This window comes from Chaetura pelagica, unplaced genomic scaffold (assembly GCF_000747805.2).
Source record: "Chaetura pelagica isolate M959 unplaced genomic scaffold, ChaPel_1.0 scaffold47, whole genome shotgun sequence".
Lineage (NCBI taxonomy): Eukaryota > Metazoa > Chordata > Aves > Apodiformes > Apodidae > Chaetura > Chaetura pelagica.
This window is the reverse complement of record NW_009954140.1, coordinates 1,540,451-1,565,819: the sequence shown is the minus strand read 5'-3', so window position 1 is coordinate 1,565,819 and position 25,369 is coordinate 1,540,451. Positions and strand designations below refer to the sequence as shown.

Sequence of the window (25,369 nt, the reverse complement as noted above, 5' to 3'; positions counted from 1 at the left end):
CCTGCTGAGTCCTGTCAACTCATAAATCAGTAGGAGCTGAGGGCTCTTGGCAGTTGGCACTTTATGAATAGCACCCTTTATGCTCAGGGGCCTTTACTGTTGTCCAGAACAGAGCCTTGCATTAGTATAACTTCGTGAATTTGTATTGAATTCCACGTGCTTAAATGAGAATGTTTGCACTTTGCTTTCACAGTTTTGTACATTCTATAATAAGTAATTTCCTGAGTACATATCAAAGACTATTGTGTGATAGTGTGGGCTGTGCTATTATAACAACAAACACTTCATGGTGTATGGTGTCCTTAATTAGGGTACAGCTACAATGATTAGGTCACTTCTAAATTATACTTTAAGGTGCCATATTAAAAGGAGTTTATATCTTCCTTTCTTACTGCTTCATTATGTTGAATGAGAACAGATACAACACTAATCTTCACATTTTACCTTGAAAATTTCCACAAGCTATATGGCAACAGTGCTACTAAGCCTGAATGCTGTTTCTTTTCTGTCCCTGCTTTCCCTTTTTTATACAAGTAAAACAACTCCTGCACTCTCCTTTGGAGAGTTCCACTTCTTTGGTGGACATTAGTTAGTGTTCAAGGGTGTGATTTGCATTTAGTTTTACTGTAACTATGTATTGAAAAATATATGATATAAACCTGTAAGAATCTGAAAACACATCAGTGCTCTCGTTAGATCCTTCTCTCTCTCCCCCACTCTGTTGACAATTAAAAGAAACAATACTCATTTTGTTTCTCTGGAAAGATTGTTGCTGTTTTCTGTGAACTGTACTGCTTTGATTTGTAGAAGTTTGTGTTAGTTTATACCTGTTTACCATCCATATTATGGATTCCATGCACATGTTGTGTGTGTCCACCAGATTGAACATACAAAGCTTGCTCTGTTCAAAACAAAAGTTCTGAATTGGTCATGACATATCTACCCTTCAATTTGTTATTAGATAAATTATGTACCTGGTTATGTGGGGTGTATCTGTATGGATATTTGATAGGGAACATTGGGATCAACATTAAAGAAAATTCAAAGGAATTATAAGTTGTGACAGTTGGTTTATTGATAATTTTTTTAATAATCTGGCCTACTCCTGTATTTCAAGTGTGATATAATTTTCCCAGATCAGTTACTGATGCAAAGTGTGATTTCTTAATTAAGTATTTTTAATACTGCCTTATAGCTAAGTAGCACACAGTCTGCTCATTGCCAACCTGTATTCCAGTTTCATTTTCTTATAAACAGTTTTTACTTTTTTCTCTGTTGTTTTTATTAGCTCAAACCATTCTTAGAGATGAAAGCAAATACAGTGCTTGGAGTTGTTTGTCAATACTACTTAACATGCAATTAATAGCAATTATTCTTTTCCACTCGGTTGCTAGTGAGGTGCACATTTTCAGAATTTAAGAATTTTTCAATCTATTTTCAGGTGAATTTTATTCTGAGCTGAAGTATTTTCATTCTCTTGGTTTCTTTTGTTATTAAAATAAGTTTGCTATACGGTAGCAATTGCAGGTTTTTACACTAGGTGGCAGGGATTAGCTTTGAACTTTTAAACAATTCACACATGGTCTTCTCTGGCATTTCCTTTGTGGGGTACTGCTCACACACGAGGTGTCAGCTTAGTATCTTTATGCTCCAGGAAGGGGTAGCATCATTTTCCCATTAGAATCCTGATCCGAGTTTCAAGTCTGAAATCATGGCAATGTTGGTGCCATCCAAAATCTTTAGAAGACAGTTACTGAACACACAAGATCTTTGCTCAGCTGGGCACGTGGGGATACCTGGTCTGCAGGTGCTCGTGTCAAACAGCACCTTCCTGATTGCAACTTACCTTGCAGAGAAGGCAGCTGCTGCACACAGATAAACCCTCCCAGGTCATCTCCCGGAGCAGGAAGCCGTGACCCAGATCTTCCTTGTTTGGGAGTGACATCAAGTGGATCTCTTCATCATGAGTCTGAAAGGTAAATTTGTTCTTACCTGTAAATGATGGTTCTGCTAGTTCGCACTACGCCAATCCAGACTTGAGTTACCCTTCCAGCCAGCAGATTAATAAGACTTAACAGTGCTTTGTGAGTTTTTCAAAGCACTGTGTAAACATTGATTGGTTAATCAGATTAAGACAGAGACAACATGAAGGGAGATGGCTGGTATAGCCCTGGTTTATCCTGTCTTCCTTCCTTAAGAATATTCATGAGTGATGAAGGAGAAGATGGCACAGTATGCCAGGTATACTGCAAGCCATTGCTTCAGGATAGTAATGTTATCTGGCAATTCAGTAGTCATGCTACATAGGATGGCTTCCTTCTTCTGAAAGGTGAGCCATATGGATTGGTGTAGGAGAACTAGCAGAACCAATATTTTCACAGACAAGGACAAATTTAACTTTCTGCTATTTCCCTCTATACCAATCCACATTTTAGAAATAAAAACTTGTGACATTTCCATTACTGGTTGATGTGAGAAGTGTTTTGATACACTTTTCTCTCTGCATCAGCTGAATAGATGAGCAGGCAGTAAAATATATTTTGGTTAAATGCAGCTGGATTGTGAAATTATTCAGCACTGCTGAATGTTTGGCCTCATCTGTATCTCTATACAAGGCAACAAGATACAAACTTTTCAAATGGCATATATTATTATTTCCCCAATTCAATTCAAAAAGCTCTGCGTGTCATTTAGAGATGAGAGTGAAAGTGTAATAGGACTTGGTTAAGTAGCTGTTTCTGCCTATTTTTTGTGTGAACATAAGCCTTCGTCTTTCAAATTGTTTTTCTCTCTGTCTGCCAGATGGCAGAAAAGAGCTCTGCAGTTTAGACTGGTGTAGATGGGACATAGCAGAACATGAAGAGACCAGGGTACAAGAATAAGAAACTGGGATACTTGCAAAAACTGATTTTTCCTTTACTAGTTAACACTAGTTTTGCATTAACTAGCTACTAGTGAAGTGTATCCCTTTTTTGAAAGAAGTTTGGCTTTTAGTGCTGCTAGTTGGCTATTTCTGATTGCCAGCAAAATTCTAGTGTCATGTGCCGTGGTCCATATCTGTGGCAAGCTGGGAAAGAATACAGCACAGCAGTATGATGTAGATTCAGTCCGAGTTTATTTAGTGGCGTGCAGATGATATAGTCTCAGGACCGCGTGCACGCTGTCCACGCGGCAAAACAAAGTTCTTAATATACATTGTTCACACATCCCCATTCCCCTTTTGATTGGCCCCTACTTTAAGCCCTTTATCTGACTCCCCGTCCTGTTTACCTTACTACTCGATTGCTACACATACCAGAGCTTCACTAGTTCCCATGAAATGACCTTCACTGTTCTTGTTGCCTAAAGTTTCTTGTAATCATTCAGCACAGCCAGGGCCCCAACAGTCATGTTTTCAAATAATTCAGAATTAATCCAACTTTCTTGTGGCCATCAGCCAAAACTCTGTGAAGCTGAGGGCTGTTCCCACTGAGCTGTTAATTTCTCTGTGTTTGCAAAGAGCCTTGTACCTGAGACAGCCTTAGAATACTGTCTGCCCCCAGTGGCACAGAAGCAGAGGACTCCTTTGATTGTCCCTGAGATATCTGGATATTCTCTGAACTGATTAGATTTTATGTTTCTTAGAACAACTTAGAATTTTTAAAAACCCAAATCCCAATCTTTTCCTTCATGATGTTATCTAGTTTAAACTAGACTGAGTACTTTTCTGGTTTTTTTTACCAATATAACCTCAGTGGAGTTTAAGGTTTTGGATTCTTCAGCACTGTGCTTTTCTGATACCTCTACAATACCATCTTTGACTATCTTCAGGTTGCTCTGTTCAACGAATCATTCTTTTGAGATAGCAAACGAAGTGTAATTTTTATCTCATTTCCCCAACTTCTTATTAGTTCATCAAGCTTGTGTTTCTTTCTGGTGTTCATTACAAAGATGCCACTTGGCCTTCTTTTTGCTTGCTTGATAGAAAGATTACTTGCAAGTGGTTTGAAAACCTGTGAACCAGTGGGTGATAAACCCCACCATAATATAATTGTCAGAATAGATTCAAGAAATAGCTTTTAGGCATTTTTTCAGGAGTATTTCTGATTTACAGAATGTAAAGTCTGATGTGTGTGATACAGGTATGAATTTGAAGTACTATAATTTTTTTGCAAGTTGAATTACAGAGGAATTACACCATTCTCACTAAAATGAGTAGCTTGCACCTAGTTGAAACACAGTAGAATAAAGGTGACCTGTGAGTATCTGCAATTTGTGCTTTTGCTTTACAGATTTTTAAGCGTGGAATCCTATAGTTTTTGCAGATAAATATGCATTAATCATTGTATACAATTACAATACCACACATCAGGTTCAAATCAGAACCAAACCAGGTTTTCCTAAAACAACTGTTTTCTAAATACACACCAGTGTATTTAGGGTTGTATCTTGTACATTGATTGTGTTGTCTTTTTCAGTCAGTTGTAAAACACTAATATAACAAAGAAAATTTACTTTTTGTGAAGAACTGGTGACTTTCTCCCCCCTACATTTGAATTATAGGCACCTATGGGGACATGCTGGGGTGATATCTCAGAAGGAGTGCGAGTGGAGGTTCCGAACACTGACTGCAGCCTACCTACCAAAGTCTTCTGGATAGCTGGAATTGTAAAATTAGCAGGTGAATATATTTTAGTTGAAATTATTAAATTGTCTGAAGGGCTTAATGGGCACCTGGTTAGTAGAATGTTGACACTGTTTAGGTTATCAGAGCTGTCAGAGTGGGGTTTTTTATGTTGCTCAAGAGTACACTAAGAATAGTGCAGAATGAGGATATAGGAAATTGTTTAATTCCAATAACTAAACCTTGTTATGCAAATCACTTTTCTTGGTGAGAAGTTAAAAATTCAAGGTCACATAGCTAAGATAGAAAAATCAGGTACTGTAGGTAATTAATTTTGTCCTTCTGCATGTAACTTCTCAGGGTTTATAGTTCAAGAATTTTAATAAAAAATGATGTGTGATGGCATATGCATGTTCATCAGTGTAATCCACCCTGTGCATTAATAACATGCAGAGATGTGCCATAAGAATAACATTCTATACAAATTGTATTCCAGAAAATCCAATGTAATACTTTGAGACTGGTAAAGAACTACTAATACGTATTTGATGGTCTTGTTTAATTTTTGCCTTTTTTTAAAATGAGACTGCTTTCTTTTCAGGCTACAATGCTCTGCTAAGATACGAAGGCTTTGAAAATGATTCAAGTCTTGACTTCTGGTGCAATGTTTGTGGGTCTGACATCCACCCAGTTGGTTGGTGTGCAACCAGTGGGAAGCCCCTAGTCCCTCCTCGAAGTATGTAAATAGTAGCCTTACTGATTGATACTAAAGTCTCTTTTTATTAAACTAAATATGTTTATGGTCCAGATATCAGTCTTTCTTTTTTTACTGTAACAAATCTTTTAGCAGTTATGAATAAATAATTTTAACTTTTGGAAAACTAAGTACTTGACTGATGCTGAAAGTGTTTCTTGGAGTAGCCCATCGGATGCAACTTAAAGTTTTTAAGATCAAGGTGGAAGCAGTTAGCTAAGTGAACATGCACTGATTTTATTTATCTTTTGTTATTAAATTCTTTGCCCTGACAATACCCTTAGACTTAATCTTGGGCAGCATTCATTCTCTAAAGAGTTTTTTGTCTTTATTGTCATCCAGGCCTTTTAGCAGTTATCTGGGATTTCTTCTTTACATATTCCAGACTCTAATATTGTCTTTAATGGACACAATTAAAAATCAGTGGCTTATTTTTTCCCCTTCATTTGCAACAGCCATCCAACACAAATACACAAACTGGAAAGCTTTTCTAGTGAAACGACTTACTGGTGCCAAAACACTTCCTCCTGACTTTTCTCAGAAGGTAAGGCTGATGCAATATCAATGATTTACTATAAACAAAAATGCAGCACAGTGTGAAGAATTGAACTATTTTACTGTGGCACATTGGCTTCTTTTATAGTGAAGAAGATACATTAGTTTCTTCCCTTAAATACAGTTTTCCTTGAAATCTCTATTCTCCATTTATGTCCACACTTGTCAGCATGTATTTGGAAAACTCTTTCCTCTATCAGAAACAAATTTTCTGTAAAGATTCATTAGTCTATTTTAATTTTAAAATACCTAATTATAAAAAAAAAGCTAATAAGCTTCTCTGTGATGCATAAGAAAAATGAAAACTTCTTTTTCTAGTTTATCAATTATTTTTATCATGCACTATTTCAAGAAACTGAGCAAAATGTGTTAATGTAGCACATGCCTAGATGTAGTAAAGTACATGCTTATAAATATTAGTATTTTTCACCTGTTCTGGACTAGATTTTTTGCTGTCTTTAAGTGTGTAGTATATTGTGCTCTGAGTTTACTTACTAATATCGTGAGGTGGTGCAAAGGTTTCAGTAGGAATATGAGATTTCTTGGTTGTATTATGCTGCATTTAGTAATTCTTTTTAAAGCAAACAAAAAAACTTTCTGCAGTTCTTCATTTCTTTTTTAAAAATAAGTCAGTTGGAAGCCAAATTCAATTGGCAAGATCTCTGCACTTTGAGGAGGTTTTAATGGAAATGGCAAGTGACAGATACTGACTTCTAAACAATTTATTGTCACAAGGCAGAATAATACCTATTTTCATATTCTACCTTTCTTTTTGGTGTATTATGAAGAAATATGTTGGTGAGTGGCCAGCTTTAGTTATGTTGAAGGGTTTTTCCATGCCTTTTACAATCAAGTATTTTAATCCTACTTTTAATGCTGTATTTTGAGTGAATGGCAGTAGAAAAAAAACAAACACAACAATCTGGTATGGTTTTAGTCAAAATTGCTTCTCAAGAAAATTGTGTCTGTTGTTAACAACTGAACAAGTTTTCGTTAAATCAGGGGAAAATTCCTGTAGCCTATGTTAGAATTGTGTTAGGGGCTGTACTTGGTATGATTAAAGAATTGTAGGGTCTATTCTACTTAGTTTTCTGAAACATTTCATTTTTTCCCCCATGAACAATGAAATAAATAATTTGTGTATTTTTACAGGTTGATTAACAAGTGCTCGAATTAAAAGTTCATTGATACTGTGCTTTACTGGCAGAAGAAAGATGAGTCAAGAAAACCAGAGTGTATTCTTAGAGAATGTGTTTTTCCCTTGTTCCTTTAAGGTGTCTGAGAGTATGCAGTATCCCTTCAAAACTTCCATGAGAGTAGAAGTTGTTGACAAAACCCACCTCTGTCGGACAAGGGTAGCAGTGGTGGAAAGCGTCATTGGGGGACGGTTAAGATTGGTCTATGAAGAAAGTGAAGACAAAACTGATGACTTCTGGTGCCATATGTACAGTCCTCTCATTCACCATATTGGTTGGTCTCGAAGTATAGGACACAGATTCAAAAGATCTGGTAAGCTGCTTGAGTTTGAGAGGTGCCTTCGTGGGCAGCTCTGACTTGGATTAGTCTGACTTCAGCAGTACTTCCTGTTACACGAGTAATAAAACAAGCTTGAACAATTTTTATAAATCTGTAATGCAGACCAGGGTTTTTTCCAACTATATTGCATTCAGGATTTTCAGTTAAAAGTATAATTGGTGTCTTCTCAGCATTGGAAAAGCCAAAATAAGTTTTAGGTTGATTTGTGTTATGTCAGTATCTAGAAGGATTCAACAGTGAACAGTGGGTGACAAACTGTCTAGGCAGGAAAACCTCAAACTGCAACATGCAAGCATGATGAGTTGAATTTCTCATACTGATACCTGGAATTACACAGTCCTGTTCTACCAGCTCCTAGTTTCTTCATATTTGTCTGTTTTGTACAATACAACATGGACAAGTATCCTGTTATGTACTGATGTGTTTTTTTACTTGCAAGTTTAAGACTCTTAATAGTTTTATCTTGCAAGATTTACATGTTTTAGAGGGCATGAGGTGATGGGCACAGAAGATGAACTGGCAGTCTAGTAGATGCTACACTTATAAGGCCCTTGTTATCTAAAAGACAAAAATGTTTGTAATTTGAAATATTTAACATTTCTAATTATAAAAAAATAAATTTATTTCTCTGCTTGTGTCCCTTGTCAGAAACAGAGTTTCTGTAAAAACATTCCACAAAGCATCCTTTCAGGAAAACCTTCAGTTTCCCTAGTGCTTAAACTTTCACTGAAACAACTGATAATTAAGAGTAGCTAGGTAAATCAAGAACAGTGCTGTTTCCTAGAAGTAATGCTTCTAACAGAGTTCCAGGGACTCCCCTTGAAAAATATTATTTAACAGTTGGCTAAAATCAGCCAAATATAAGGATTTAAAGTGATTGTGTATAATTATATTAAAAATATATAACTAATTTCCTGTCATAACATAATGCAAAGTAGTTTAGTTGCCAGTTTTGTGCAAAAGCTTCTGTGTGTATTTGTATCAAATTTGTGACACAAGCAAGTGATCTTGTAATACTGATTTATTTTTTTTTGCATAAGTGAGACAGTTATGGAGGTATTTTGGGTAGAAGTCAGTAGGAAAAATAGATGGATTATGTTTTCCATATTTTTGTGGTAGTCTTATAAACTGTGAGCTTCCTACACTGATGAATACATGGTACTAGTGAACATATTCAGAAAAAGATACTGTCTACTCTGTTAACAAAACTTCTGAATAACATGTGCTGTTATTCCTTGTAGACATTACAAAGAAACAGGATGGACATTTTGATGCACCCCCACATTTATTTGTGAAGGTGAGTTTGCTGGCAAGAATACTGTGTTCTTAGAGTTGATTGAGGACCTTTAGTTCCCAGTCTATTTAAAGCAGACGTGAAGCTGTAGTTAAGTCCTGGAGGTACATTCCCAGCACAAACATTACTGCTTTTCATTCAAACACTTACCTAACTTGACCTGCCTGAGAGAGATGATAGAACAGGTATTTCAATCTGTTGCTTTGATGGTGTGGGCATAGGTTTTGTTCCAGGCTTATTAAATTCTTAGCTTTTGATGCTGTTGTGTGATTCTTTAGGTAAAAGAGGTTGATGCAGCTGGAGAATGGTTTAAAGAAGGAATGAAATTGGAAGCTATAGACCCCTTAAACCTCTCAGCAATATGTGTAGCAACTATTAGAAAGGTAAGAAAATAAATGTGTCTTTTAGATGGGGTTCCTTTTTTTCACTCACCTTTATTCAGGTTTGAAACAAGCTCAAAACCAAAATAAATGCAGTTCATTCACACAGAGAATTTTCATGGAATATAGGGATTGTTTATATTCAACTGCTATGAAAAGGAATACATATGCAAGTTTTTTAATTTTTGCTTCAATCTCTGGAAATTGAGCCTCACCTTTCAATAGAATATAGTGTGTTTGTGAGATCAATTTGCAGGACAATCTTCTGCTAATGATACCAAATTTTTTGCAACTGTTCAAAAGGAAATCTCATCTTCCTTACTTGGAGAAGTCTAGAAAGACATTGTAAGGATGTGCTTTTTTCCTAGCTTAATTGAGAGGGATCCCATCCATGTGAAATCTGCTTTAGAAGAGGAAGGAAATGTAAGAAGTACCTTAGCAGGACTGCATAACCTTACCAGTGAGGAGTGTGGTTCTGAGTCTTTTTTTCTTATTAATGGTGTACAGAATACCATAGCAACTAAATAGTAGACAATTATATAGTTCTAGAAGTAGAACTAAAGTTCACAAGAAAAATAACTAGAGATCAGAAAAAGGAAATGCTCATCTCATAAGTTTGCAGTTAACAGGGTACATTGCACAATATTACAAGATCTTGGAGGCAGGTATTAATTGGGATTTCTTCGGTTTGTTATAATTGAATGTCCTTCTAAGTGTACTGCCATTATTATTGAGTTACTTTTCACTCTTTTGATACATGGCATGCTTTCTTTCTAGCCTTATCACAGAGTTAAAGGTATTTAATGTAAAATTTTGTTTTTCTTTACAAAGGTTTTAGCAGATGGCTATCTTATGATTGGGATTGATGGCTCAGAAGCAGCAGATGGGTCTGATTGGTTTTGTTACCATGCCACTTCCCCTTCTATTTTCCCTGTTGGTTTCTGTGAAATTAACATGATTGAACTAACTCCACCCAGAGGTACATATAGCATTCTGACCACATTTTATTTTGAATAATTTTCAGTGATATTGTATGTGCCATATGCTTTGTTTCTTAATTCAGTCTACAAAATTCATGTCACTTTTTAGGACTTTCAAATCTGAAACAAATACAACAGTGTAACATGAAAGCAATTTAAACCAGAGATATCAAACTTTTCGTTCAGAAAAAAGTCAGATTGAACATCTGATTGTTTATCTGGCTACAATAAAATGCTTTTGGTGTCACAAATTGATAGCCACTAGTTGAACAGTATATCCCAAAAGTGAATGACAAGTATGCTAGTCACTAAAAGGACTATTCAGAATATGTCATTGGCTTGGGACATCCTGGCCACCAAAAGGATTAACAAACACTGTGAAGAATCTCAGACTTGGACTAACTCACATCAATACCAGTTAAATTTTTGAATAATATGCAGAAACCTGAGCTTTTAGATAGTAGCCATTAGAGCTGTATGCTGCATAGTCCCTTCTGTGAGAAAAAGCTGCCTGTCCCCTAGCACATGTTACTACAGAAGACATGGCCTTCATTTTTCCATTTTATTATCTTGGTCTAGGGCTTGATAAGGAGGATTGTAACTAGCTGTGTAACAGCAGATAGTAGTGGTTTTCCATGGGGTTTTTTCTCCGTTCTCATTCTTGCAGGCTTCTACTGTATTTATTGAATTATTTTTCTAGGTAATAACTGCCAAGACAGTGTACTGCAACATGAAGAAAACAATTTCATATAATTTTCATTATTGCACACAAATGAACCTGACATCTTTGAGTATTTGGAAAGTGCAGTTGGACAGAATTACTGTTATTTTTCACAAAGCTCATTTACTGAATTTCTTGCCTAGAAATTCATGGCTGTAATCACCCCTCAGAAATGTGGTGCAAGGAAATGTTTTTGTGGGAAGAAAAAGCATGCATATCATTAGATACCAATCAGTTTAGAAATAAATACATTAAATTGATGATACAGAACAGGAAAAAAAACTCCCTTCTATAATGAAACTTCTCTTCAAATACTACTTACATGATAGTGTGTGAATTTTCTTGTCAGCACACTTGATACTTGCATGTTTTTTGTATCATGGCAACCTTATTCTTTATCTACATGAATATTTTCCCTTCAGTTGAAGTTTTTCATAAGTCCTGTATCATCCACTGGGAAGTGATTATAAATCACACATGCAATGATCTTAAAGTCATTTGAAAGAGGAATTAACAGGAGTAAAATACAGAGTGTAATGCACATTAGCATTTTTAATAGGATCAAAGTGATCCAAGCTTCTTAACTCTTACAGATGCATTTGGTTTTCCAAATTACAGGCTTGAAAAAGGACAGTTTCCTAATTCTGTGTGTTCTAGCAAGGACCACGTGCACATGTCTCGTGTGTGTGTAGTGAGAAGCTAAAGGACTTGTGTGCAAATATAGTGGTCTAGCCAGAGGAACTGCATTTTGAAGGAAAGCATTAATATTCAAAACAAATACATTACTACCCTTAACAATTGTTAGCCACCCAGCCACCTCTGCTCATGCAGATACTTCCATACCTAACAAGAGCACTCTTTTCTAAATTACAATTAGCAGTGTAGCTAACCTCAATAAGCTGCTGTGAAATCATTGGATTCCATAAACTCATTCCTTCCAAGCATCTTCATCTCTTGCTGCAGTTACTAGAATGTGAAGATGCTGAAACACTTTCAAGAGTGGGATTGCATTTTGGGCTGTGACTTTTAGCTGCCTGAGGAGTCTGGCTCTACAGTGCTGAGCTGTGACTTGCTGGGAGCTCTCTGCTCCCATTAAAATGACATCCAGCTGTGTCCTGTAGCTCCACGTGCCATGCCCACTGCACTGTGATTTTTACAGAATGTCTCTCACTATGTAGTGCCACAAAGAAATCTTGTAAGCTGTTGTTGCTCCACCTAGAATTTGAGAATTATTGGTATAAGCAGTTGTAGAAGTTGCCCAAAGTGGGAAAACAATCCTGCATATTTTATGCATATTCAGTAGATGAACAAAAGGAAGATATGTTTGAGTGAATATTTTCTTCCCTTGCTTTTAAGATTGGAGGAAAAAAATTCCTATAATTGTTACTATTATTGCTATTTTTAGCCTTATTAAGTTTTAAAATATCCATGCTTGTTCATACCACTCATACACTTCCTAACAATTCAAGTGTTTCAGTAGTGGAGTTCTTTCCCCTCAGGAAAGACATTGGATGTGCTTAATTACATGATCAGTTCTGGGTTGTTTGTGGGGGGCATTGTAGAGATCAAAGATGTACGTGGACAGAAAGCTTCAAGTAAGAACAATTAATCTTAACATGAAATGACACTTTCTGTGTTATCCAGAGGTTCATTCATCATCTTTGTCACACACGGGCAGTGTCCAGGGGCCTGTCTTGTTCCTTAGACCAAAGCTCAGAGAGTGGAAGTTTCTGATGTTAATGTTTTGCTTCTTTATTGTCTTTTTAGCTGTAACACAGTGCCAATATGATATTTTTGTTGTGTTCTTATGCATGAAGTTTGCAGCTGATGTATGAAAATGTTGTTTAAAATCCACAGGTTATGCAAAACTCCCTTTTAAATGGTTTGACTACCTCAGGGAAACTGACTCAATAGCAGCACCTGTAAAGCTCTTCAATAAGGTAATAAACATTTAAACTGTAAATAGTATTTTTAAATTTCTGTCTGCACAGTCCATGGAATTGACCTTTTTCAATAAATATTTTTTTAAAGGCAAAACTGACATTTGAGTAGGTTAAGCTTCAATATATTTGAAATGTTAAGGAAAAACAGAGAGAGGGGAAACTTCACCAGTTTGTAATTAGTATTTCCCTGGTTGATGCAGCTGGAGAATGGTTTAAAGAAGGAATGAAATTGGAAGCTATAGACCCCTTAAACCTCTCAGCAATATGTGTAGCAACTATTAGAAAGGTAAGAAAATAAATGTGTCTTTTAGATGGGGTTCCTTTTTTTCACTCACCTTTATTCAGGTTTGAAACAAGCTCAAAACCAAAATAAATGCAGTTCATTCACACAGAGAATTTTCATGGAATATAGGGATTGTTTATATTCAACTGCTATGAAAAGGAATACATATGCAAGTTTTTTAATTTTTGCTTCAATCTCTGGAAATTGAGCCTCACCTTTCAATAGAATATAGTGTGTTTGTGAGATCAATTTGCAGGACAATCTTCTGCTAATGATACCAAATTTTTTGCAAATGTTCAAAAGGAAATCTCATCTTCCTTACTTGGAGAAGTCTAGAAAGACATTGTAAGGATGTGCTTTTTTCCTAGCTTAATTGAGAGGGATCCCATCCATGTGAAATCTGCTTTAAAAGAGGAAGGAAATGTAAGAAGTACCTTAGCAGGACTGCATAACCTTACCAGTGAGGAGTGTGGTTCTGAGTCTTTTTTCTTATTAATGGTGTACAGAATACCATAGCAACTAAATAGTAGACAATTATATAGTTCTAGAAGTAGAACTAAAGTTCACAAGAAAAATAACTAGAGATCAGAAAAAGGAAATGCTTATCTCATAAGTTTGCAGTTAACAGGGTACATTGCACAATATGACAAGATCTTGGAGGCAGGTATTAATTGGGATTTCTTCGGTTTGTTATAATTGAATGTCCTTCTAAGTGTACTGCCATTATTATTGAGTTACTTTTCACTCTTTTGATACATGGCATGCTTTCTTTCTAGCCTTATCACAGAGTTAAAGGTATTTAATGTAAAATTTTGTTTTTCTTTACAAAGGTTTTAGCAGATGGCTATCTTATGATTGGGATTGATGGCTCAGAAGCAGCAGATGGGTCTGATTGGTTTTGTTACCATGCCACTTCCCCTTCTATTTTCCCTGTTGGTTTCTGTGAAATTAACATGATTGAACTAACTCCACCCAGAGGTACATATAGCATTCTGACCACATTTTATTTTGAATAATTTTCAGTGATATTGTATGTGCCATATGCTTTGTTTCTTAATTCAGTCTACAAAATTCATGTCACTTTTTAGGACTTTCAAATCTGAAACAAATACAACAGTGTAACATGAAAGCAATTTAAACCAGAGATATCAAACTTTTCGTTCAGAAAAAAGTCAGATTGAACATCTGATTGTTTATCTGGCTACAATAAAATGCTTTTGGTGTCACAAATTGATAGCCACTAGTTGAACAGTATATCCCAAAAGTGAATGACAAGTATGCTAGTCACTAAAAGGACTATTCAGAATATGTCATTGGCTTGGGACATCCTGGCCACCAAAAGGATTAACAAACACTGTGAAGAATCTCAGACTTGGACTAACTCACATCAATACCAGTTAAATTTTTGAATAATATGCAGAAACCTGAGCTTTTAGATAGTAGCCATTAGAGCTGTATGCTGCATAGTCCCTTCTGTGAGAAAAAGCTGCCTGTCCCCTAGCACATGTTACTACAGAAGACATGGCCTTCATTTTTCCATTTTATTATCTTGGTCTAGGGCTTGATAAGGAGGATTGTAACTAGCTGTGTAACAGCAGATAGTAGTGGTTTTCCATGGGGTTTTTTCTCCGTTCTCATTCTTGCAGGCTTCTACTGTATTTATTGAATTATTTTTCTAGGTAATAACTGCCAAGACAGTGTACTGCAACATGAAGAAAACAATTTCATATAATTTTCATTATTGCACACAAATGAACCTGACATCTTTGAGTATTTGGAAAGTGCAGTTGGACAGAATTACTGTTATTTTTCACAAAGCTCATTTACTGAATTTCTTGCCTAGAAATTCATGGCTGTAATCACCCCTCAGAAATGTGGTGCAAGGAAATGTTTTTGTGGGAAGAAAAAGCATGCATATCATTAGATACCAATCAGTTTAGAAATAAATACATTAAATTGATGATACAGAACAGGAAAAAAAACTCCCTTCTATAATGAAACTTCTCTTCAAATACTACTTACATGATAGTGTGTGAATTTTCTTGTCAGCACACTTGATACTTGCATGTTTTTTGTATCATGGCAACCTTATTCTTTATCTACATGAATATTTTCCCTTCAGTTGAAGTTTTTCATAAGTCCTGTATCATCCACTGGGAAGTGATTATAAATCACACATGCAATGATCTTAAAGTCATTTGAAAGAGGAATTAACAGGAGTAAAATACAGAGTGTAATGCACATTAGCATTTTTAATAGGATCAAAGTGATCCAAGCTTCTTAACTCTTACAGATGCATTTGGTTTTCCAAATTACAGGCTTGAAAAAGGACAGTTTCCTAATTCTGTGTGTTCTAGCAAGGACCACGTGCACATGTCTCGTGTGTGTGTAGTGAGAAGCTAAAGGACTTGTGTGCAAATATAGTGGTCTAGCCAGAGGAACTGCATTTTGAAGGAAAGCATTAATATTCAAAACAAATACATTACTACCCTTAACAATTGTTAGCCACCCAGCCACCTCTGCTCATGCAGATACTTCCATACCTAACAAGAGCACTCTTTTCTAAATTACAATTAGCAGTGTAGCTAACCTCAATAAGCTGCTGTGAAATCATTGGATTCCATAAACTCATTCCTTCCAAGCATCTTCATCTCTTGCTGCAGTTACTAGAATGTGAAGATGCTGAAACACTTTCAAGAGTGGGATTGCATTTTGGGCTGTGACTTTTAGCTGCCTGAGGAGTCTGGCTCTACAGTGCTGAGCTGTGACTTGCTGGGAGCTCTCTGCTCCCATTAAAATGACATCCAGCTGTGTCCTGTAGCTCCACGTGCCATGCCCACTGCACTGTGATTTTTACAGAATGTCTCTCACTATGTAGTGCCACAAAGAAATCTTGTAAGCTGTTGTTGCTCCACCTAGAATTTGAGAATTATTGGTATAAGCAGTTGTAGAAGTTGCCCAAAGTGGGAAAACAATCCTGCATATTTTATGCATATTCAGTAGATGAACAAAAGGAAGATATGTTTGAGTGAATATTTTCTTCCCTTGCTTTTAAGATTGGAGGAAAAAAATTCCTATAATTGTTACTATTATTGCTATTTTTAGCCTTATTAAGTTTTAAAATATCCATGCTTGTTCATACCACTCATACACTTCCTAACAATTCAAGTGTTTCAGTAGTGGAGTTCTTTCCCCTCAGGAAAGACATTGGATGTGCTTAATTACATGATCAGTTCTGGGTTGTTTGTGGGGGGCATTGTAGAGATCAAAGATGTACGTGGACAGAAAGCTTCAAGTAAGAACAATTAATCTTAACATGAAATGACACTTTCTGTGTTATCCAGAGGTTCATTCATCATCTTTGTCACACACGGGCAGTGTCCAGGGGCCTGTCTTGTTCCTTAGACCAAAGCTCAGAGAGTGGAAGTTTCTGATGTTAATGTTTTGCTTCTTTATTGTCTTTTTAGCTGTAACACAGTGCCAATATGATATTTTTGTTGTGTTCTTATGCATGAAGTTTGCAGCTGATGTATGAAAATGTTGTTTAAAATCCACAGGTTATGCAAAACTCCCTTTTAAATGGTTTGACTACCTCAGGGAAACTGACTCAATAGCAGCACCTGTAAAGCTCTTCAATAAGGTAATAAACATTTAAACTGTAAATAGTATTTTTAAATTTCTGTCTGCACAGTCCATGGAATTGACCTTTTTCAATAAATATTTTTTTAAAGGCAAAACTGACATTTGAGTAGGTTAAGCTTCAATATATTTGAAATGTTAAGGAAAAACAGAGAGAGGGGAAACTTCACCAGTTTGTAATTAGTATTTCCCTACATTAAGTTGACTGAAATATTTTCCTCAATGCTTTGCTCAAGCCATCTTAATTAACAAGCTTGTTTACTGATGTTTTCCTTGTTTGTGTTTGCTTTTCCAGGAAGTTCCAAACCATGGGTTTCATGTTGGAATGAAACTAGAGGCTGTGGATCTGATGGAACCTCGCCTGGTCTGTGTGGCCACAGTAACTCGCATTATCCATCGGCTTCTGAGGATACACTTTGATGGGTGGGAAGATGAATATGATCAGTGGGTGGATTGTGAGTCCCCAGACCTCTACCCAGTGGGATGGTGTCAGCTAACTGGGTATCAGCTGCAGCCTCCAGCGCCACAATGTAAGTTCCTGGTTTGTATATAATGTAACAGTTCCTTTCTGGTCCTTGCTTATGGAGGATGATATTCCTAACTTGGTCCTTTGCAGGTCAGGTCACCAGCTATAGGAAAAACAGAAGTAATTTTTGCTAGTATCTAGAAGTATATATAGTACTAATCTCTTCCACCTTGACTTTTGAAGTACTTTTGGGTGTTTCTGTGGCTACTGACTGCATTTAATGCCAGAAGATGTTTATTTGATCTAGGGAAAAAAACTTGTTACTAGTCAGTTCTGGATAATACTACTGTGAATTCATATTGCTTTAAGATTGCAAATATCATATGCTTTACACACTGAATTTGATAGAACTCATGTACATAAGTATTTGTGTGCAGGAGTACTTATGTAAGAAGGCTGTACTTCATTTAGTGTATCAAAATTTGTCTTCTCAAATCGAGTTATACGATAATAATTGATAAATACATTTTGACAACTGTTACTAACTTAATGGGAGAGTTTTCCCACACTGAAGATATTCTGCTTTTGTTCAGTCCCTAAGGAGATACTCTGTAACTGTGTATCAGCTTTGACACATCCAGAAATGTTTCTCCAAAACACTAATTTTGAATTCTTAATTTTTTGCAGCATCAAGAGATAGCCAATCAAGTTCATCGAAGCAGAAGAAAAAAGCTAAATCACAACAGTACAAAGGACATAAGAAAAGTGGGTGATAAAGTAGTGTTTGCACTTTCTCTATTTTTTAAAAAATTTGTGGTCTCTCCCTAATTCCTTTTTATATTTGGAAAGGTTTGTGTGTAACCAGGTGTTGTGCTTAAAGGTGCAGTATGCCATAAAATGAACTTTTTTGTTCACAATAATAATTTCTTAGAACTTGCAACGGGGTTGGTGTTGCTAATTATCTATATGAATTGTAGGTGGACAACTTTAACCATTTTTTAGTATTCAGACATTGTTTTAGTTAAATAATACATTGACTATCCATTTTCTCAGTAACTTGACAATTTTGTAAGGCAGTTACCTCTTGAGCCAGGAGCAGCAGCAACATGAGAGCTATTGTACAAGAAGTCTATGTGCAGGAGATAAGAACATAGGATGGGTCTATACTCTTAAGTGCTACACATTTTTAAATTATGTTTAACTCACAATTTTACAGTATCTTTGTTAAAGAACCAAATACATCTGGAGAGGGAGTTTTTTTCTGCCACATAAGAAAGAATAGTTTGTCTTGATAGAAATAGATGGTCTAGTTCTAGACAGCCTATATATGTATATTACATTTGGAGTATCAAATCATGATACTGACTCATTCTATTGGTGTTTTCTTGGAAACAGTGGAGAGCTGGAGAAGGGGCAGTGTTTAACGCTGCAGACATACGTCCTAGTAGGACAGCCTGTCAGACAATCCAATCAGCAGTTCTGTTGATGCTGAAATTTATTAGTCTGCAAACTTGACTAACAATCTGTAACAGTCCTTAATGTGACTTCAGAAGAGTTTTAATTATGTTAAATACCCTTCTAAGCAAGAACATGAGGCCTTTCTTGCCAGTTAAATCTGTATCATCTTGACTTAAGTTGTGTTTCCAGGGAGTTTGTTGCTCAGAGACTTGAGTTCATCCAAGTATAAAGCTAAAATAAGGCATGACCCCTGATAGAGTTTTCCCTTCTCTCTTAAAAACTCACTCTGAAACATAGAGGCTCTTGGAATCCAAGCTATGCTGTTCTATGTTGATGTGTAGCTGCTTTGCAGCTCAAGTGTTTCCAGATGAGTCCTTACGTAGTCTGTAACTTCTGGGCAGGCTTATCTTCCAAAGCATCAGTCACTGGTGACTTCAATATTACTGGCAATTCTATTGTCAGATTTCCAAAAGGCAATGTGGATTTCTAAGGGCTATCATGTGCCTTTGGCCACTGATCCTAGGTAAAGGAATAGAAATGGGAGGAAAATATTAGCAAAGGGAAAGGTTTCATAAAAATCAGGCCTTCAATGGTGAGGGGAAAGCCCTCCAGGTGAGTCTCTGGCTCATTGTGAAGTCTGATTAAATGGACCCATTGCTAGGTTGAGTTTATAGTGTGAAGTAACTGTCCCTAAGAAAACTCTTACATAAAGCCTAGATCAGGGTTCTGGAGACAGATGCTGCTCTATTTTAAAGTAATTCAGTTTCAACCAGAATAGCTATCTCTTTTTTTCTTTGGTGCAATGTCTGGGAAGTTCTTGCAACCTCAAACCTTGCACTGTCTCCTTTCTGCTGTTTGAGGAGCTAAACACTGAAAATGGGATCTCGTTCAGAATCCTGCACCAGTGTTTTTTAAATAGAATTTAGGTACAGAAAAACTGCTGGTTTGCTAATATCTAGAGAAAGTTGTGACTGCTGTTGCCTTAAGCTAGGAAAAGATGGCCTTGTCCTTAATTACCTTTGTGTAGGACCTGTTCTTGGATGATTCTGAACTGTCTAAGCAGATTTTGCTTAGCAAGCTATGCTACACCATCCTGCTCTTTACTTCATCACACCTAATACCTCTGCAAAAGTTTATTGATCGCTCTCTTATAGTGTGACACAAGCACTGGAAAGAAAATTCCCTTCATCTTTTGCCATAGGAAGGAGATCTGTTCTAGTGGAATTGTTTCTTAATTTCTCACTAACCTGAAGTATATGTAGGCTTCTGTTCTGGACTGTTGTTTACTCAATACTAAGAAATTGGTTAATCATCAGAAGACGATTAAAGAACAAGGTCATGAGAAATAGTTGGCTGCCTCCTACAAATGTATTCTAAGTAGGTTATGGCAACAGAAGTGCTGAGTCACAGGAAATAATACTAAGAAAAGGTTTATGTAGCCTTTTATTTTTCACCATTTGTAAAGAAAAATAAATAGTCTTATTTTGATAAGGATTTCAGTCATATAACTTTATAATGCAGCAGTAATGCTTTCCTGGTAATGGAACCACAGCTGCTTAAAAAGAAACTATCTTCATTAAGCTAGATTATTTTTAGCACAGAGAGGTGTTAGTTCCACATTTTTCTCATATGTGCTTGCAGAATTCTCCAGTCTGAGTCATTCTGCTGAGTATATTGATGCAAATTTCTACTGCAGTATTTTATCTCCTTGCTGAGTCCACTGAGAAGCAAGTAGCATGTGTTAAGTGTGAAGTAGAACTGATCACACAGTGAGCTCTGCAAGACTACAGACACTTGTCAAAGCAGCTAGCAGTCACTTAGCACTGAATGGCAATAACTTAACAAGCATTCCATCAGCCATGATGTTTTTACTTCTCACCAAAAAAAAAAGAATATGGTAGAAGAATATAAGAGATCTTATTTTAGGGCAATTTCTTAATCCATAAAAACACATAAATTTGGTGCTCAGAATACAGCTGTTGTTTTTTGCCCCCTTTCTTTAAAATCTGCAGTGCGCAACATAATGCTAATTTTCCCTTATGTCATTGTGACTTACAGGTAGTTCCTGAGCACAAATGTAGTCATGAAGACAGAAAAATTTAATATCACCTTGTTACCCTGAAAAAAAAGCATGAAAGCATGTAGAAGCTGATCATAATACAGATGTTTCTTGGGCTTTTTGTAAGCATCATTTGATACTATTGGGAAAGCCTCAAACATTTGTTTTGGTGTGAACACCAAAATAATAAATGAGATAATTTTCTTAAATCCTTTATTATGTCATTGGTTTATTTTAAATGGGGAAACTGTCCAAAATGGGGGCAGAAGTTAAGTAGCATCCTACCTGGCCTAGTCTGCAATAAGGGTGGTATTTTTTTCTTAGGTTTATTATGTTTCTGTGCAAGCAGCTTGTCATGTTGACAGTGAACTCATTCACTAGCATTTGAATTGTAAATATATGCTTATTTTACAGGATTTTTAGTTTTCTACTTTTATTAAGAATGTTTTGTAGTTATCATGTGTTCTGTGTGCATGCAAAATACCAGATGGACTGAATTATGCCTTGGGCCTTCTGCTTGGTTTCTACATTCTCAGCCAGCAGCTCCATCATTGCTGCTAGTTTTTTATTCAAAGCAAGGAAGATAGGTTGCATTTGCTGCATAGTTACCTCTTAATTTCTCATTGCAACTGTTAAGTTTTTTATTTAGCACAAGAGTTTGTTTAAACATGGGGGATGACATAGAAAAATAATAAAAGAATAATTAAATTGTTTGTAACTTATCATAAGGCTACTCATAGGAACAGGTTATAAAGGTTACTTTTCCTTTTTCTGCATGTTTCTACATTTCAGGATATATTGATATGCATATAAACTCTGCATTCAGTAGCTCAAAGCTTTAATACTCATTCATTTGGTCATAGAGAATAATTTATTATTGTATAATCAACCCTTTAATGTGAGTACTGCACCTTTAATGAAAGTCTTTACGTGTTATATTTTCAGTGTTCATTGTGCTCATATTGATAATTATCACTATTCATTAATGAAACTGGAAAAGTAATTGACTTTATTACTATTCATAACATCTTGTTTTGTCTGAGATCTCATTTCTATTTTCTTTTTACAAAAGAGAGAGCATTTAACACTACAAGAAAGATGCTTTGTTTGAATGAAAATTATGTTCTGGGATCTTAAAATTTTAATGATGTCTTGGAAAATCTTTGTCAATGTTTTTCTGTGTCTCACATAGATGGTTTGCAGTAATTGGGCTAAGTAAAGTGATTCATAGATTGTAAATGGCCAATAACCAATCTTATTTTTATTTGCATAAAGCTTAATGGGAAGTAAATAGTAAAATAAGTTATTGTTCCTGTTTAATGTATTTAGTTACCTTCTGAAACTAGTGTTTTAAAATATTAAACTCTTTAGAAAACCCCATAGAGAATATATTATTTTAAATAATTTATTCAAATATGTTAATATTGGAACATAACTTAAGGTTCAATTTATAGTCAGAAAGCATCTGCTCTCTGTGGGATATTGAACATTAAAACACAACTCACTAAAACACAGAAAATAAGAAAATAGGAAATCTGGGTTCAGTTGCCAATTTAAATAATAAGTAAATTTAAGGCAAAGTAGTACTTCCAATTTTATAGATCTTTAATGTTAATCTCTTATTTTTAGTGACTTCATTGCAGCTGAAGGAGGAGTTGCTAGATGGAGAAGAGTACAGCTTCCTTCAAGGAGCATCTGATCAGGAAAGCAACGGATCTGCCAGTTACTACATCAAACAAGAACCATAAGGCAGCTCAGAAAAGTGAGGAGCAGAGTATTGGTGATAGGAAAAGAGCCTTTCTCCAAGACTGACTGATTTTGTTCCCACTTTGGTGGTACAGTTCAGGTGACTGTACCTGGGGCACTTTGCTAACTGTAGATGAGTTAGACTCAGTTCAGAATTTTTTGGAAGGGCGGGGAAACTATTTTAGTGAAAAAGATTTTTCAATTTATTAAAAACAAAAATGGACACTTTTGTGTTGTATTTGAAGCTTTTGAAAGAATTTTGTAATATTTTCAAGTTCAGATTTATTGTTCATTGTTAACAAGAACTGAAATTCTAATTTTTTGGTAAGATTAAAGTTTAACTATAGCATGATTGTGGGAAGCGGTGGGAGGAAGATATAGTTGCAAATACAAATGAACTGTCATAACAAATGAACCTTTTTGGTACTAGTTGGGAGACTTGGACTCTTGTGAACTGCACTGGTCACTCCTCTGTTTTGTTTTGTTATTGTGAAAATAAGGCATTTGAGCCGTAATTTAGAAGCAGAAATTGTATGTGGAAGATAGTCCTGTAAAGCTCTACTCAGTGAGTAGCCCCAGTTGCAATGGAGCCATCACCTGAAGAAGATTTTAACTTTTCAAGATGTTTTTATTTAGCTTAAAATACTTTTTATATAAGATCTAAAAAATAAGCAAACAAACAAAAAAAAAAAGGTTCCTTGGGGTCTGATTGAGTGCCCATTGGTATCAGTAGCCTTGTCTCCGTTGACTGCAGTGGGCATTGGATTGGGACTATGAAGCTCTTGTCTGTACGTGAATGTCTGTAGTCTTGGAATGCTTCAGCAAACGTTTACAGAGCCCTATGCCAAACTGGAACTTCAGAATATTCCCTCATTTGGAAGATTAGTTGTAGCTGTCAATTTCGACTGAAGAGGAGACTTAGGTGGACAGTAACTCAGGCTTCCCTTGGTAGTAGGAAAGGACTTCTAAGTAGTCTTCTGATTTTTCTTTCCCTTCAGAAAGACCTAGGTGTTTCCTTGCCATCTTAAATATTTACTTCTGAACAGTCAAAACCAATGCTCCACATGGTTTCAGGTGAGCTAAAAGGAGCCATACATTGTGAATTTAAAAAAGAGGAATTCAGTTCTGCACAGCCTGCAATATTCTTTTCATGCTGCAATAGTGTAATATGGAAGTTGAGACTTGAGAAAAGTATAAATCATGTACTGTCTACTATCTGATTCATAAACTGGATTTGCTTATTGCCTGGAATCCTTGTGTCTCCAAATATCCCTTTGGCCCCACCTGCTTAACTGTCCAGATTTTTTTGAAGGCAGAAGTCATGTAAAAAGGTGAAAATTACTTACCAGTAAAACAGGAAGTATTTTAGCATCTTAGTAATTTGGATTTTATCTTTCCATATTTTTAAACTTTGTACATTTTTGTAAGTTATATCATTCATGGAGTTGATTAGTAAAACAGTTTATCAGCTCAGCAGAGCTGTGACTGGAAAAATGTGCATCAAGAGCTTTAGCTTTTACCAGTAAGGTTCATTAACTAAACTCTCAGGAATTAACTGCATATGTTCTATAAGTGCTTCTGGGTCTTAGCCAGTCCCCTTCAGAGCAGTACAGTGATCATCTGACCATGAATTAGGGCTTAAAAAATATTAAAATTAGTAACATCTGTGTTCCTACAGCCTAAGAAATGCTATAAGGATATCAGCCCACAGAGCCCCAGGAGACAATTTTTGTATATTGTTGTTTGAGCTAAAAAAAAATAGTGCATAGAAAGTTGAAAACCAGCAATTTGATTATTTTCTGAAATCTTGCTCTATCTTTGGGTACATAGTATTGGTAATATGCACAGGTTTACCTCATTCTATGCAAGAGGGGTTAACTATGTAAAGTTTTGTATTTACTACTGGAAGTAAAACATGTCCTGTATAGTGTAGGAATGTCTGGAATTCTTTTCTCCCTTACTGGTGACATTTTCTTAAATAATGACCCCTTTTTACCAACAGCTTATGTTGACAGAACTGGTTATCAGATTATAAATATCTGTAACTTCAGGTGGTAAAGACATTTTAGCTCTCTAAAATAGCCACAAAAAGGACTTCGTCAGACTTGGTAGACTTCAATTAACCTTCTCTCAGATTGTGACCCACCCGTGACATTTATTTTGAGTAGCCTGGATTGGAGATGTAGGATTAGAGACCATTGTAATGACACTTTGAGCTTTGATTATTTTTTTTCTTGTGTTCTCCATTTAACCTGCTGTAATTTCCAGCTCTGCAAGCATTGATTTTGGCTGGTAAGTATATCACTGTTGATTTTTTTTTTTTTTAATGCTACAACTTGCAGATTGTCCCAGTCGTCTGGAACCAGGTCAGCACAATCTTGTTTGCTTCTCTCATCAGTAGTTTCTGACTACAGTAGAAAAATTCTTGCATTCATTTGTGTTTCATAATGTGAAAAATGGGGCTAGTAGTGAGCAAGGTATATTGCCAAGTCTCTAAACCTTGGGCTTCTGTGTATGGCCCGGGCTCTTACCTGACTTCTGAGTTACAGTCTTTTGAAAGTCAAGAGGGAAAATCAGTGGCTTAGGTTGAACACACATCCTGTGCTGGAGAAATGCAAGACTCAGATTTTAAGTCTCAGTGTTTATAATGTTCTTTAAAAATAGGTATTTTATTCATTAAACACTAAACTACATTAGTTGATTTGCATTCTCCAGCTACTCGTGTGGCTTCCGTAGGAGTTGTGTGCAGAGATCAGTGGGTGAAATCTCTTTTGTGTTTCTGAATTGACTATTGCACAATTTAGGTCTATTTTTAAGTACAGTGAAATCTGTGCTAAGCAAACCACATGAAGAACTACGTGATGACATTTCCTTAGGAGAGATTTAAGGAGAAGGAGCAAAATTCCACCAGGCATCTAGAGAGTGGTCTCCTCAAAGAGTGGGTTTGTTTCC

General features: G+C 36.0%; 1 protein-coding gene across 1 annotated transcript in view; it reads left to right on the top strand.

Moving 5' to 3' along the window:
* Window positions 1-22,609, top strand: part of MBTD1 (mbt domain containing 1) — a 29,385-nt gene extending 6,776 nt beyond the window's left edge. The window contains exons 6-16 of the mRNA XM_010002681.1: window positions 4,543-4,660; window positions 5,205-5,339; window positions 5,813-5,901; window positions 7,187-7,421; window positions 8,690-8,745; window positions 9,021-9,125; window positions 9,954-10,101; window positions 12,681-12,763; window positions 16,984-17,218; window positions 17,842-17,919; window positions 22,301-22,609. Coding sequence (XP_010000983.1) covers window positions 4,543-4,660; window positions 5,205-5,339; window positions 5,813-5,901; window positions 7,187-7,421; window positions 8,690-8,745; window positions 9,021-9,125; window positions 9,954-10,101; window positions 12,681-12,763; window positions 16,984-17,218; window positions 17,842-17,919; window positions 22,301-22,419 — 1,401 coding nt within the window. The 3' untranslated portion in view covers window positions 22,420-22,609. The remainder of the gene's footprint in view (window positions 1-4,542; window positions 4,661-5,204; window positions 5,340-5,812; window positions 5,902-7,186; window positions 7,422-8,689; window positions 8,746-9,020; window positions 9,126-9,953; window positions 10,102-12,680; window positions 12,764-16,983; window positions 17,219-17,841; window positions 17,920-22,300) is intronic.
* Window positions 22,610-25,369: the final 2,760 nt, after the last annotated feature.